A 14,943-nucleotide genomic window follows, 5' to 3' on the forward strand; every position below is an offset into this window, starting at 1 on the left:
AGACTGCTGTCAAGCAGATAACATAGGAGTAAATTTATTGAAATTGATTTATTTTTATATTATTAAAGTAATATCCATTATTAAAATAATATCCAGACTGCCATACTGACTTCCGGAAAAAAATGAATAAAAATAAAACAAAGAAAAGCCTCACTGAACAGTTGCGTACATTTCTTTTTTTTTTTTTCTTGATTGTAAAAAAGTTTTTACGGTCAAAAATTAGAGATATCAACATCTACCACCTTGCACGACACATTATGTTGGTAAATAAACGAAATATAATTGAAAATTATTGAAAATTCCTTCTAATATTATCATTATTCTTTTATATACTAAATCGTGACCACGATGTTTGCCACAAACTGCATTGGCATAGCCTTCAAACACAATTCCTTTCATATTACACTCTTTTTTTTCTTTTTTTCTTTTAACAATTGAGCACTCTATTGGGGTTTTCTCTCGCTTATACATTTATTAATTCTAAAGCTACTTTACCTTTGGTATTTAGATAAGTCCCCAGTTAACGAAATCTTTCATTTTGAGATTTAAAAAAAAAAAATGGATCACTATATATTAAGCAATCAGCCTTGTAACCCCTTCCTTCCTTATTTGGTTTTTGAAGAAGTAGCCCGTTTTCAGTCTTGAATTGAATTCTGGTGTACATAAAAATATATAATCATATAAACATATCTAACTTTATATAATGTGCAATATCCAGTAATAAAAACATGTTTAAAATGGAATTTTACAAAACTTGAAAAGTTTATTTTGTTAATTTTAATTGTTTATTTATTTATTTTATTTTATTTTTTCGACCATTTACTTTTTTTCATATATTTTATCTTTTTCTTCATTACACTTGAAGAGGTTGGAAATTTTGTTTTGTTTAATTTCAGTTCTTGCTAATGCATGCTGCATATTTTGTATAGGAAAAAATATATAAACCAGTTTGTTAGAATAATACATCTTTACAAAAACAGATTTAAAAAAAAAATTATGTTATCTCCAAGTTTGTGTGTGTGTTTTTTTTTTTTTAGTTTTTCTTTTTTGCTGTTTTTTTTTTTCAATTTTTTTATTTAATATTTTATTTTTTGTAATTTTTATTTAAGTTTTTTACTTTTTAAGTTTTTACTTAAGTTTATTTTATTTTTAAAGTTTATTTTTATTTTTAAAGTTTATTTTTTATTTTTAAAGTTTATTTTTAAAGTTTATTTTTTATTTTTAAAGTTTATTTTTTATTTTTAAAGTTTATTTTTTATTTTTAAAGTTTATTTTTTATTTTTAAAGTTTATTTTTAAAGTTTATTTTTAAAGTTTATTTTTAAAGTTTATTTTTAAAGTTTATTTTTAAAGTTTATTTTTAAAGTTTATTTTTAAAGTTTATTTTTAAAGTTTATTTTTAATTTTTTAAGTTTTTTAACTTCCGGTTTCTGTTGAACATTCTGCTTCACAATAAATACCCTGGAAAAGTCCCTTTTAATTAATGTTTACCAGTTTCAAAATATTCAGTTATTCTGAAAAAAAAGTCCAGTTCGTTTTCTTATATTAAAACTGGTAAACATTAATTAGAAGGGACTTTTCCAGAACATCCATCATGAAGCAGAACGGTTAACAGAAACCGGAAGTAAAAAAAAATATAAACGTGGAACTAGAGGATAACCTAATTATTTTTATAGAAAGCAATGCTCAACTCTTTACATATGAGAATATTTTTTGTTGTTATTTTATTGCTTATTTGATTTAATGTTTTTGTTTTTTAATATTGTTTTTTTTTCTTTTTTAATGTTTGCTTAATGTAATATTTTATGCTTTACTTTATGTCGTTATTTAATTTTTGCCTTGTTCAATGTTGTATTTTTATTTATTCGTAACATTTTTTTTTTGCCCACCTTGAGACGGTTAATCCTAAAAAGTGCGGCTATATTTTATCAATTAGGTTTATCTGTTTTTTGCAGTGGTGACAAAGCAAATTAAATTAGTCCACCATGCAAAAAAAAATAAAAAATTGCAATATTTTTTGACAGTTTATAAAAGATCATGGCCATGGAATTACACAAGAAAAACATCTATTTAGGCAATTATGCCATTCTCAAAATGTTATTATCTGAGAGTAATAATATCTAGCAATCTCAGGTTTGACAACCACTTGTCTTATATACCCAATAGAGAGCTTTATGTGCTGTATATATGAACTACCGAATTCCTCATGAATAAGATTTGCTGACTAGGCTTTACAAGGCAATGATTCGTCCCCACTTGGAATATGGGTCCCTAGTGTTTTCCGTAGTTAGCAAGGTGTTCTCTGATTATCTTGGGCGTTTACAATGTTATGTCGTCAGATATATACTACATATTCCCTGCCGCAACCCTGTCCCCTCTGGAGTATATGATCTGCTTGGATTACATCTGCTGTCTACTTACCAGAACGTAACAGTTGCTTGTGTTGCTTACAGATTATTTCATGGTTCTTGCACCACCGCAATACTTAATTATCGTCCTGTGCTGTGGCTGAACAGACCAAACCTGCGACCATATACATTCACATTAGACCCGCTACATAATCACACCAATGTTTGTTCAAAGATGTACAGGCGATCTCCTTTAGCATTGTGTTCTGCAGTCCTGACCATACTGCCTCAGGATTGTGTAAATGAACATATATCACAGTCACATTTTTGGAGTTTTGTAGTGGCTAATCATCAGTATGTTCCTGAGTTTTATGCATTCCCTAATTAGCTAGGTAGTCTTTGTCAATTGCTAACGGTTTTTATAACCACGACTTAATAAAGAAAAAAATAAGTTTTACATTATATATTACTAAATGAGGAATCGTTTCCATTAAAAATCAAATTTATATTATGCATCTAAAATTGAGAAAAGCATGCTCAAAAAGTGTTAACGTTATATCAATAAACTGAAACAAAACAAAATGGCCACCGAATTTAACGTGATGCCGTGTTTATCTAATATCGAAATGGAGTGAAAACGGCTTTTCTCAATTATAGATGCATAATACTAACTGAATTTTAAATGGAAGTGATTCCTTATTTAGTAATATAGAACAAAAACATAAAATTACTTTTCAATGCTTAGATGGATTTTTTTTTTTATTATTAAATACCCCAAATTATGATTTTTTAAAAATTAGCCTTTTTCAGCAATTTCAAGAAAAACATTATCCCCTTAACCAAAATCCAGGTGGTAGCTAAGTTCATTCTCAATTTGTTCAGAAGATGTGGGGGTGGTGCATTGCCACCTTGACTTAAGTTAGTGATAATCTTAAAGAAGGCGTATGTTTTCTTTTGTAAGAAACAAATGATGAAACGCATTATAATATCCAACATAAAATATTGCTGACCAACAAATTGTATCCCCTCCCACCACCATTCTGAAAAAAAAAAAAAAAAAAAAAACGATACGAAAGAGATGAACAGTAATAATTTGCATAGTGAACCAATTTGACCTGTAACCACTGTGAAAAAAACAGAAAAAAAAAGTTAATGAAATATAGCTTGCTCTTTGAGAGTTAACCGCTTCAAGATAACAAAAAAATTTCTCTTAAAAAAAAAAAAAGATAACAGACAACGAAAAAAATAACTTTATTTTAAACTTGATTATACACTTTAAAGGCACGAAAACGTTTTTGAAAAAAATAAGAGATCTACCATATTTTCCTGTATTTGATATTAGGAATTTTTGAACGAATAAGTTTACTTCAAGCTATGCGATTGCTAAAAAAACATATCACAAGTAAAAGAAGAAAAAAACATAATTCAAGATGGATGTCGGAGAATCTTAAGATGACTCTGGTGGAACGAGAATAAGCTATCCCTCGTATATTTAATAATCGGTTCTGTTGGAAGTTTCGTAAAGATTCCAGAATTGAACAAATTGCATCTGAAGAAGGTCGAAGGTTACATCGACCGAAACGTTGTGAGAATAACATCCTAGATGAGAACAATAGTCCAAATTATAATCCAAATACTGCAAGGGTCGTTACAAAAGTAAGGCTTCCTATTTTTTTAAACTAAAAATACTAAAACGTTGAAGAGCTATGAAGATGGGAGTGGTACCATTAAAATGAGCAACCTTTTTTGTGCTTTTTTTTCTACATAGTTACCACCATTCTCAATGCACTTAATCAAGCTTTTGAATTGGAAGCCATGTTTAATTGTAGAAGACTTTCCGATAGATAGCTAACCTGTATAGGTCCTGAGATGAAAAATAGTCTTTAGTGGGTAGCTAATCTGTATACGTTTGGAACTGTAAAAATTTTCAGACGAAGAGCAAGATTTCTTATGTATACACGAAAAATTGTGTGTGGGAATTCTAAAATATACAGTATGTTTTATTGAGTGATTCTGGTTTCAGATTGGTTGCTAGCAGAATGTGGCGCCATTTGATTGGTTAGTTCCTCTCGCCAGTGTCTATATAGAACCTTCCAATTTTCTTTAATCATACCCTCTCATTATATAAAAAATATTGCAACTTTTGATGCTTCAGTTGTAAAAGTCCAGAGCAGGCATTGTCACTCACATCTGTCACCACTCTGAAATCGATGAACCCATCTCCTAACTGATCTTACATCAACTGCATCAGTTCTGTAAATGTTCAACAGGCGACGGTGAATGTTGGCTGGTTTAATTTTTTTCTACATGGAGGAATTCAATGACGTATCTCTGCTTCTGATGCATGTCCATAAGTTTGTTTTTGTTTTAGGGTCTCACACCATTTTAATATCTGTAACAAAGAGATGTAACTTTTGGGTCATAAATGCATAAGTTCAGTCATCATAATAATGCAATTTTTAATCCTATCTGATACATTCGGGGCGGAGGGGGGGACAGATAAAAAATAGGAGGCTTTACTTTTGGAATGACCTTTGTAATACATAGAACGTGTCTTTCAGGAATCGCTAGATTTTCTTCCCGAAAGTTCTCTAAATTATATTTCTGTCTTTCATAGAATAAATCTTAATCAACCTTCATCCAATTCCTATCTTTTTCTTTTTTTTCCAAACTTTACCCTCCCCTTCATTTATTCGACTTGAATATTAAATTCTTTTAACCGTCACTTTATTCCATCTTGAACTCTCACCCAACTGATAAGTGGCTTTTTCAGCCATTATCTATACATGCAGAGAATAACGGTGTAGGAACAGAATAGTTAACAAAGGTCCCCTCCCACCACCACCTCTTTATGTTAGGAATAGGTTTTAAATAATAATTTAGAAACCCATTCTTAATATGTGGAGGGGGAACTTGTTAATTATTCTGTACCTTGATTACTTTAACAAACTTTTTCATAAATAGTCTGTCTCCTTTTTGCTTTCGATTTTTAACATTAGGAGTTAAGCATCATTTACATATTTCTCTTTGGACTATTGTACTTCGTAGATACTTTTGTTCCCCCCCCCCCATCTTTCTCTCAGTACATATCGCATATATTGTTGATCTATGGTGTAACTAGCCCCTATCCCCACCTGCTCCCAGTATTCAAATATGTACTGCTGTTGATTATTACCTCCAAGGTTATGTTTTTGGACAATTTTTTTTTTGTACAGCATAGCGTTCACTTTCCTTGACCAATCATCACCGAACTTGCTTACAATATTGTTCATGGAATCTACGTTTTGGTTTAGGCACAGATTAAAAGTTAAAAGGGAAAATTATTGATAGTGATTTCAGGTAGACGAGTGTTTTTCATGAAAGTTTGGCAAGAGGAGACCATTGAGTGGAGCTCAGACGAGCACTTGCCATGAAAATAATGATGAAGAAAGGCTCGCACGTCTCTTCTGTGGGAAAGAACTGACTTAATTTTGGGATATGTAGATTACGGTCACATAAAAAGATGAAGGTCGTATTTTTGGTGCTAACTTTTTTACCCAATCAAGTCCAGCATCTTAGATGACCTTGACCCGTGAAAAGTTTGGACAAGGTCGAAATTTTAATGGAACTTCGATTTTCCATTTTCAAATTTAATGCATGGATCTGATGCTCTTTGGGAAGAATAAGTGTAGGTTTTGTGAATACTTTCAAGAGATTTGACAGGCCTACAAAACTTAATACACTATTTTATCTGTTCAGGTACTCCCTTATACTAGAAGGATGATTAAAGTTAATCAGATTCTTTCTTCAAGTTCACCAGAATCAGGAAAGGACCTTAACACGCTTTGGCATTTATGCAGAACACGAACCGCGCTGGAACAATGGTGTTATGTAGAAATCCATTCTTTACTGTTCTGTATCTTCATTGTTAATAAACTAGTGCACCACAAAAATTGCATCCAACTTGAAAAATTAAATTAAAAAAAAAAATGTAGGATATAACGGGCAACTTACCAGAGTATAGCTGCCCCGGGGGGTAGGGGTGAGATGCTCTTCTAATTTCCAAAACGAACGATTGCTTTTTAGCTATGCTAACAGATGGCAGTTCTTTTATTTCTTTTTTTATGGCGGCTTCAAATAACCAAAAGTTTTAGACCCATCATAAAAAAGGTTAATTATTCTATTTTTTTTTTTTATTCTTTAAAGTTTATTATCATTTATATATATATATAGATACATTTTTATTTTTAGTTTATATTTAACAAAAAATATCAGAAATACGACACCCCGTAAGCACCATGCATGCATTTCAACTTGGTCAGATAAATAGTTTTCAAGTTATGAATATTTCCATGGCATAAACTCGGAAAAGTCTTCATACAATATGGAGAAGTAAAGATCAGTTAAGACGTTTGCTCATCCTTATGTTGTCAGGTTAAATCCAGACATTATAGCAAGATGTGTGCAGAATAGTAGACTTTGATGGTATGACCACATTGAGAGATTGGCTGAGAGTTCTTAGATTAGTATGTACTAGTGATGGGACGATTCCAATTCCGATACAATTATCGATTCTGGTTCTTTATAAATCTCTAAATATCTATATATCTATAAAACTGAAAGTGTCTGTCTGTGTGTGTATCTGTGTGTCTACATTTCCCTATACAATAACTCTGTCAATTTTAAGTCTACAGACTCGAAATTTGATGTACAGGGTACTGAGATTTGGAAAATCGATGTGATTGGTTTTCGGACAGAAATTTGGCGATTAAGGGGTCAAAGTTAAACGATTTGACCTTTGAAAACTCTACCAAAATCCTCCGACAATTTTCGGGCTAAACACTTGAAATTTTAGATATAGGTTCATTAGACATGGATCTAACTTAATAACTTGATTTGAGCTCAAAACAATAAATGTTAAGGGGTCATAATAGGGGTCAAAGTTAAAAAAAATTGACCACTTTTTTTTTTTTTTTTTTTTGCTCAGCATACATCTCCAAATACCCGGGCAACGCCGGGCACCCATACTAGTTTAACTATAGAATTGTTATTTTACCCTATTTGCCGTAAATGCGCACGTTAAAGGTGCATATATTTACTCAAACGTAAAAACACTCTTGTGGGAGAAAGTGATCTATAGATTTTTGTTTTACTGGTAGTTTTTTTTTTTTTTTTTAATTACCAGGGAGCCACCACTTATCCGGGCCCGGAGGCCACTCGAGGATAAGGGTTAATAAGTGTACAGTAGTCGAAAGGAAAATATCATAGTAATCATTAGTAGTGGAAATTTGGTAAGCTGTATTACTTAAGTGAACGGCTCATCGAGAATTTGTTTACATTGAATTTGAAGATGACCATATTGTAGCCAGCTGGAAAGCAGGGAAATAGAATACATTTCCACAGGCGTGCTGTTCTAAGAAAGAAGTTTTGTTTGTGGGATCTACGTTTATGTTTAGGCCTAGATAAAGAGTGGGGAAATTATTGATAGTGATTTCAACTAGACAAGTGTATTTCGTGAAAGTTTGGCGAGGAGGGACCATAGATTGGAACTCAAAGCACTTGCTATGAAAATAATGATAGAGCAGAGAAAGGCTGGCAATGTCTCTTCTGTGGGAAAGAAGTTGCAGAGAAGAAAAAAGGTCATCCCCCCCCCACTATGCTACAAAGTTTATTTTAAACTCTGTTAAGGCAATATAAGGTTTTTCTAGCAGCTCCAGCCTAGATCTGGCAACAGTACTCCATCCTTGAACGTACATGGCTCTCATATAGGTAGAGAATTTCATCAGCAGTGAAATATCTATTGAAGCGGTAAAATTTCCAGCAACCTTAGCAACGGATTTAATGTACGTGTTCCATTTCAGATCAGGCATAAAGGTCAGACTCAGAAGCTGTCAGAAGATGGAGTCTCCCAAGATGAAAACCATTCATTTCAATTGATGCCAGGCAGGGATCAGAACGTTGATGATGTAAAGATAGAAGCTTGGTTTTAGATGCATTAAAATTAACCAGCTACCTTTTCCCCCATTGTACCACGTGCTCAAGATCAGAGGAGAGCGAATCAGAACTTGGTCATTTACTGATTTTGAAGTATTGGCATAGATGATAGTGTTGTCAGCATAAATATCTATGAATCTAAAGGTGTAATTTGGGAGAGCATTGATGTAGATTAGGAAGAGTTGGCCCTAGGATGGACCCTTGAGAGACTCCAGCATTAATATGAGCTTTTGATTTCTGCCCATCAACCTCTACTCTTATGAACCTATCCGACAGAAGTGATTTAATAATTGAGAAGACATTTCCAACTATACCGTAGCTGGATCTTGTAAAGTAGACCTTTATGCCAAACCCTATCAAAGGGCATTGATATGTCAAGAGCAATTGCCCTAGAAAGGAAGCCTCTGTTGAGAGATTCACTAATGCTATGAGATATAACTGTTAGCACATCTGCTGTAGATCTAGCAGAATGGAAGCCATATTGCATGTCACTAAGAAGGTTAGTTTTGCTGAGGTGGTGAAATACTTCTCTATTAAACACAGATTCCAGCAACATGATGCACAGGAGACTTATTGGTTTGTACTGAGAGAGAGATGACTGATCACCTGAATTCTTAAATACAGGAGGTTTTCCAGAGTGTTGGGTAGTAATTCTTAAGAGCTTAAACAGCTTTGTAAGTATGGAAGCTAGTTCTGGTTGAAGTTTTTTCAGCACTATAATTGGAATGCTGTCAGAACCAGTTGTTTTACTGGAATCAAGGTTTTTTGATTAGCTTGGCAACACAGATATTTGTATGTCGCATAGCGTGTTTTCAGATACAAGAGGAAATCTGAGGGGTTGGTGACCTTAATCGCATAAGGTAGAATTAGCTGCAAAGAATTTGGCTCTGTCCGATGCTGATGAGATTGGTTCATTGATGATGATTGGGATAGAGCACATGCTTCTGTTCAGGACTCTGTTATTTACCAAAACTGGTGGGAACCAAGTCACTGCCCAGCTACTTTGGACTTAATGAACTGAACTCTTTCGCGCCCTTTATTACTCTTTTACAGTGGTTGTTGGCAGTCCTGAAAGCGTCTTTAGCCTCAGTACATCTATTACGTTGGAAGCAATGGAAAAAGTGGTTTCTGTGCATCATGGCAGCAGCACATTCTGGAGAGAACCACAGTTGGCTGTTAGGTTATTGCTGGAATTTCTTGAGGAGTATAAAGCGTTCTATACCTACAATTAACCATTCCATCAGGTTTAATACTATGGAGGATACATTCTTTTTAAACATGGAATGCAGAGGTAGATCTGATATAAATGTACAGGGCCTATCCCAGTTAGCCATAGAGTATCGATATACTGTACGATGGAGAGGTACGTCTGAGGACTTATTACATTTCATTTTTATCTTAACTGATACAACCGAGTGATTGGAAGATCCCATTGGAGACGGAACGGAAGATGAACATAACTCAAGGCAAGCTGTGAGAAAAAGGTCTGGGAGACTTGCATACTGACTGTCAGTGTTGGGCACACAGGTGGGTTTGTGAACAGTCTGGGTTAGGTCATAAGCAATGGAGAAATCGTGACAGAATCTCCTCTCATCATCTGCCTTGTTTGAGTGGGCTTACCACTCTACATTGTGAACATTAAAGTCTCCACAGGCTAGAGTGTTAGCCAAAGGATGAACAAACAAGATATGGTCAATTTTCTCAGATATACTCACATATAGTGTAATTTAGTGTCTTCTCTGGAAATGTCCCTATCACATGGAAAGCCATTCCTAATGTAGGCATATGCCATGCCCATAGCGATCTTGGGCATCAGATATAAGGAGGCTCTCAGCTACAAAGTTGTACTTAAATACGTGGAAGTCATAATTGATAAACAATTATACCTAAATGAAGGACACGTTGAGTGAAATGTAATGTTAAAAATGTATTGCAATCATGAAGACAATAGTCCAAAAAACAATGTAATCCTCTTTTAGTATCTAATCCATGGCGTTCTATACTACAGGCCACTTGCCGGTTTAGTCAAGAAGCATGACTGGAAGCTTATTGGCAAATGTTTGATTATCAGAGATTTCTTAATTACAAATATATTTGAAAATATGGTAAAGGTTCAGAATAGTTAACACTCAGTAATTCGAACTCCCCAACCCCCAATAAAAAAAAAAAAGTATATAATTTTTATCAAACATCCTAGAATGAAATCCTTTGCATAACCAACCAAATCAAGTTTTAACGTTTATAACACTTTTTATTTTATAAAATCTATCTTCTCGACATTAAACTTTTAAGAGCGGGCAACAAATATAGGCACATTGTGGCGACCATTAAAATTCGAAATTAGAAAATAAGTGAAAAAAAAATGTTATTAATGTTAAAGTTTGGTTCGTTAAGTAGAAAACTTTATTCTAACGCGTTTGATAAAAATTGTATCAATCTCTTTTTTTTTTCTTTTTTTTTAAGCTGGGTGGGATACGAATTATCGAGTTTTAACTATTCTGTACTCTTATCAAAAATACATGGAATAACATGCTGACCCATACCTGAGAATAAGATAAGATAAATAAATGGAAATATGCATTTTTAGTTCGAGAACTGATAAGTATTAAACAAAACCAAAGGGAGGTAACTAAGTTGCAAAACAAAAGACATGACCCACATACGTATTTTTATTTAGCTTTGAACACTTATCCTCAGATATTAATCAGAATTTTTATTTGGAATATTCGGACTACTGTTCTCAAATGTTATTTTCACAACGTTTCTACAAATGTAACCTCCAACGTTCTTCAGGTGCGTTTCGTCGAACTTGAGAAATACTTATAGGATTTCATTTGAAATTTCATACCGGTTCGTTCGGGTGACGAAATTTCGCCTAAAGAAGGTTGGAGATCAGATTATGGGAACAATTGTTTAAATAGATAAGGCTTGTTAAATGAATAAGATGGGGGGGGGGTTACATTAACTAAAACGTTGTAATAATAATAACATGCACGATGAAAAATGTAATTCAAATATCAAATTATTAATCCTTATCTAAAAGCAATTCTGAAACCCAATACAGGTCAAAATGTTCTATGTATTTTTTAAATTGAATTAATGGCGCTTGGTAAGAGAGTCGACAAATCGACTTTTAATTATATTGTTTTAAGCAAAAACAATATTATGTACTTAATTGTTATGTCGAAAATTGTAATATATCCAAAAATTACGAAAATTCATCAAGTAGAACAACTGATGTTTAAGTAAAATAGTCTCTCGCTATAGACAACAAATATAGCTGCTATGAACAAGAAATCTAAAATATTCGTTTCGAGTTATGTCCCCTGTGTGTCTGTGTCTACTTTATAGCGTCTATAATACAATTTTGCCCAATTTTCCTTACAAATTACTTTTAACTCTAAACTTTCTATCTAATGCATTTTTGTAATTTTTGGATATATTACTATTTTCGGCATGATAATTCAGTACGTAATAGTGTTTTTGCTTAAAACAACATTTTTTTTTTTTTTTAAATCGGTCTATTGACTTTATCTTAACAAGTACTGAATTAACTTCCAAGAAAAAAAAAACCCACTGAAAATCAAATATTTGTCAATGGACCACCATTTGTGGTTCTTGGTTGTACCATAGAGTGGTCTGTAGCGTAAACCACCATGATCTACCTCCAAATTTTATTAACGAATTTAATTAAAAAATAAGTAAATAATATAAAAACTAATTTGCATGATTTTAAAGTATCGGTACTTTTGCAGAATTGTACCAGATGTAACTAACCGTCCGTTCAACTTGGCTCGGAACATGACGTCATCCGCTCGAGTGTGACTAATCTGATGCAAGACACTGATCAATGCGCAGTAAAGGTGCAGACGATTTTTGTGGAAAATACTGGGGGGGGGGATCAATAGGACCAACCAGGAGCTTTCCAACAGTTGTCTTTTCAAGTTATATTTAAAGGGAGTGGGATTTCTTTGCAAAAATTTAGATACTTTCGATTTTTGCAAGATTGTAACGCTAGGTATTAGACAGCAATTAATAAAAATACATTAAATTTCAGTTTGTTTGGAATATTTTAAAGGGATTTTAGGAGGCATATTGCCAGATTCTTAGTTTTGAAAATTCAAATATTTCAGATTTGCATTAAATTTATACTCCTCGTGATTTTATTGTTTTCTCCATTATTTTCCTTGAGTAGTGTTTGTCAAGCTTTGATAATCAGCAATGCTCAGCAAAAGCCGACAGTTGATGTCATGTTCCAAGCAAAGGCGAGCGATCAGTTACGTTTGGTTCACATTCTGCACAAGTACCAAAATATCTTTATTTTTATTTTTTCATTTCTTTTATTCGTTTTTTTTCTTTCTTTTTGTGTTTTTTTTTTCTTTTTGCTTGCAATTCTGTTGATTGTTGTGTGGCATGTGTATTTTCTCTTTCTGTTATGTAGGAAATTGGAATCGCACCCCCCGACTGTCCCCTTACCTGCATGGGATACGGTTCCTTTCTTCGATGCGGGCAGCCGTTGCATGCAAAGCCTCCGCAGACACGGTGGACAGTATACCGAATAGCATTTTGACTCCAGACAACCAGTTAGCATTAGCTGAGCAGGGTTATTATGATTCCTTTCCTTCTACTCAGAAAGACGAAAGTTCGACGACAAGTTTACCAAAATCTCAGCAGTCCTTAACTGCCGTGGAGAAACGTCAAAAGTTCAAAGCGAGCAAAAGCTCACAACCTTGGTCCCTTATTATAGAGCCCGAAACGAACACCGAACAACATACTGCTGCATCCCAACCTTCGACGAGCACTATCGCCACTAGCGTAGATTCGTCTGTATCCAGTGACAATGCGGATCGAGGTTGGAATCGTAGCCAAAGATCAGTCAGTGATCTCCGTTGGTCGTACTTAAACTCCAAGAGCAGAGATAGCTATTCTAGTACGTCAAGCATTAGTCAAGCGCGACAAATCCAGGTTTCGAAATTGATGAATAATGAAGAGGATGATGCGGACTATCAGCTCTATCATCAGTTTTCTCAGACGTCTGACATCTACGACACCGCAGAAGATGTTTTCCTTCCCGACAAACACCCAGAACTTGATTCTCATCACTGTCATCGTGCCGATTTCAACTCCTCCTCGACACAGACCAGCCCTGAAGTGTCCGGCTGGAAAAGCCGTTTGTCTACCGTCAATGTGTACGGTGGCGACTGTTTGTGTTCGTCTGTTACGCAATCCACCCCCAGCAAATGTGACACTGTTACTTCAGGTTACTTAGCTGATGGAGAGTGTAGTCTTCGAGAACCTGAGATTTCGCGACTCACTAGAGATCTTTACAAAGATGCACTGCCTTCTAATATTGATTTGGAAGATCCTAACGCCAATCATATACCTCGAGATTCCAGTGATTTGTGGATTGATTATGAAATGTCTATTAATCCTGAGGACATTTCATCTAATTCCGGACAAGAAGTGAGTATATTTTTTTATTGTTTGTTGATTTGTGATCTCGTTATGTTCTTGTTCATATTGTTCTGAATTTCTTAACGTCTTTTATGAATTGGCAAATGACTTTAACGGATCCAAACCAATTTCTTCGTTTTGAATCTTAAAAATATCAATAAAAATTTATTTTATCTTAAAACTTTTTTTTGCATACATTCTTCACTTATATGACCTTTATTTTAAATTTACGAAACATAACAAAGAAAACGTTTATGAGTTTTTGAGGTGAGGATTAGTTATTCGTATTATTGTGGGCCCATGGCGCAGTGGTTAGAGTACTTGGAAAAATCAATTGTAAAAAGTGATATTCTCCTGAAGGAAGGTTCAATCCTCAGTGTGGGCGACCGAAAAATACAATTGCGAATTACTTAAGACCTCTATCCAGTCATGGTTGACGGAACAAAAGCATGCTACCCTCGTGAAGTAAATAAAAGGTTCCGTTCGAAATTCCGTCCAAATTTCCGAATTCAACAAGATACACCTGAAGAAGGTCGGAGGTTACATCGACTGAAATATTGTGAAAAATCACACCTAAGATGAGAGCAGTAGTCTGATGAATCCAAATAATAACAAAGAAAATTTCTATATTTTTTGTGGCCTGTCTTTTAGTCTGTTCATTTCAGTTTTTGTCAGAAACTACTGAGTTGATCTGGTTGAAATTTTGTATGTATTCCAAAAGTCACGTAAATTGATCAACTAGTTTTATTGTTTAAATGTTGGGGTTCTGACAACGGACTATTCCTGACGTCACCTCCGGTGATCAGGTTCTGCTTTTCAGCAGTCTGAACCCAAGACTCAGAGAGAGACAGTAGTAACTTTGTCCTTCATTTGAGCGGAGTTCCACTCAATTAACATCGTTTCTATATTTTCTGTTTAATATATTATTCATTTCACTCTTTGTGAGTGTTGCTATTCTTTCCAACATTTACATCATAACAATAAGAAAATCACATTTTATAAGTAAGTAAAGAGCGACTGTCTTGTTCGCCATTTTGAAAACAATCTTAAAGAAAACACAAGGGAGTTAACTCAACATAATTCAAACTTGCGACATTGATGTTGTAATGCCTACGAATGTCCATTAATCGCTTAAAAATGATTTTCTATATGAAAATAAAACTACTTGA

The 14,943-nt window shown here is 33.9% G+C and overlaps 1 protein-coding gene across 9 annotated transcripts in view; it reads left to right on the forward strand.

Moving 5' to 3' along the window:
- LOC145247308 (uncharacterized) overlaps positions 1–14,943 on the forward strand; it is a 537,232-nt gene that overhangs the window by 470,250 nt on the left and 52,039 nt on the right. For all 9 annotated transcript variants that reach the window (XM_080108929.1, XM_080108932.1, XM_080108933.1 and 6 more), the window contains one exon: positions 12,762–13,783. In XM_080108929.1, coding sequence (XP_079965055.1) covers positions 12,762–13,783 — 1,022 coding nt within the window. The remainder of the gene's footprint in view (positions 1–12,761; positions 13,784–14,943) is intronic.

The sequence above is a fragment of the Euprymna scolopes genome, chromosome 25, assembly GCF_053919585.1.
Source record: "Euprymna scolopes isolate OS-2025 chromosome 25, ASM5391958v1, whole genome shotgun sequence".
Taxonomy (NCBI): domain Eukaryota; kingdom Metazoa; phylum Mollusca; class Cephalopoda; order Sepiida; family Sepiolidae; genus Euprymna; species Euprymna scolopes.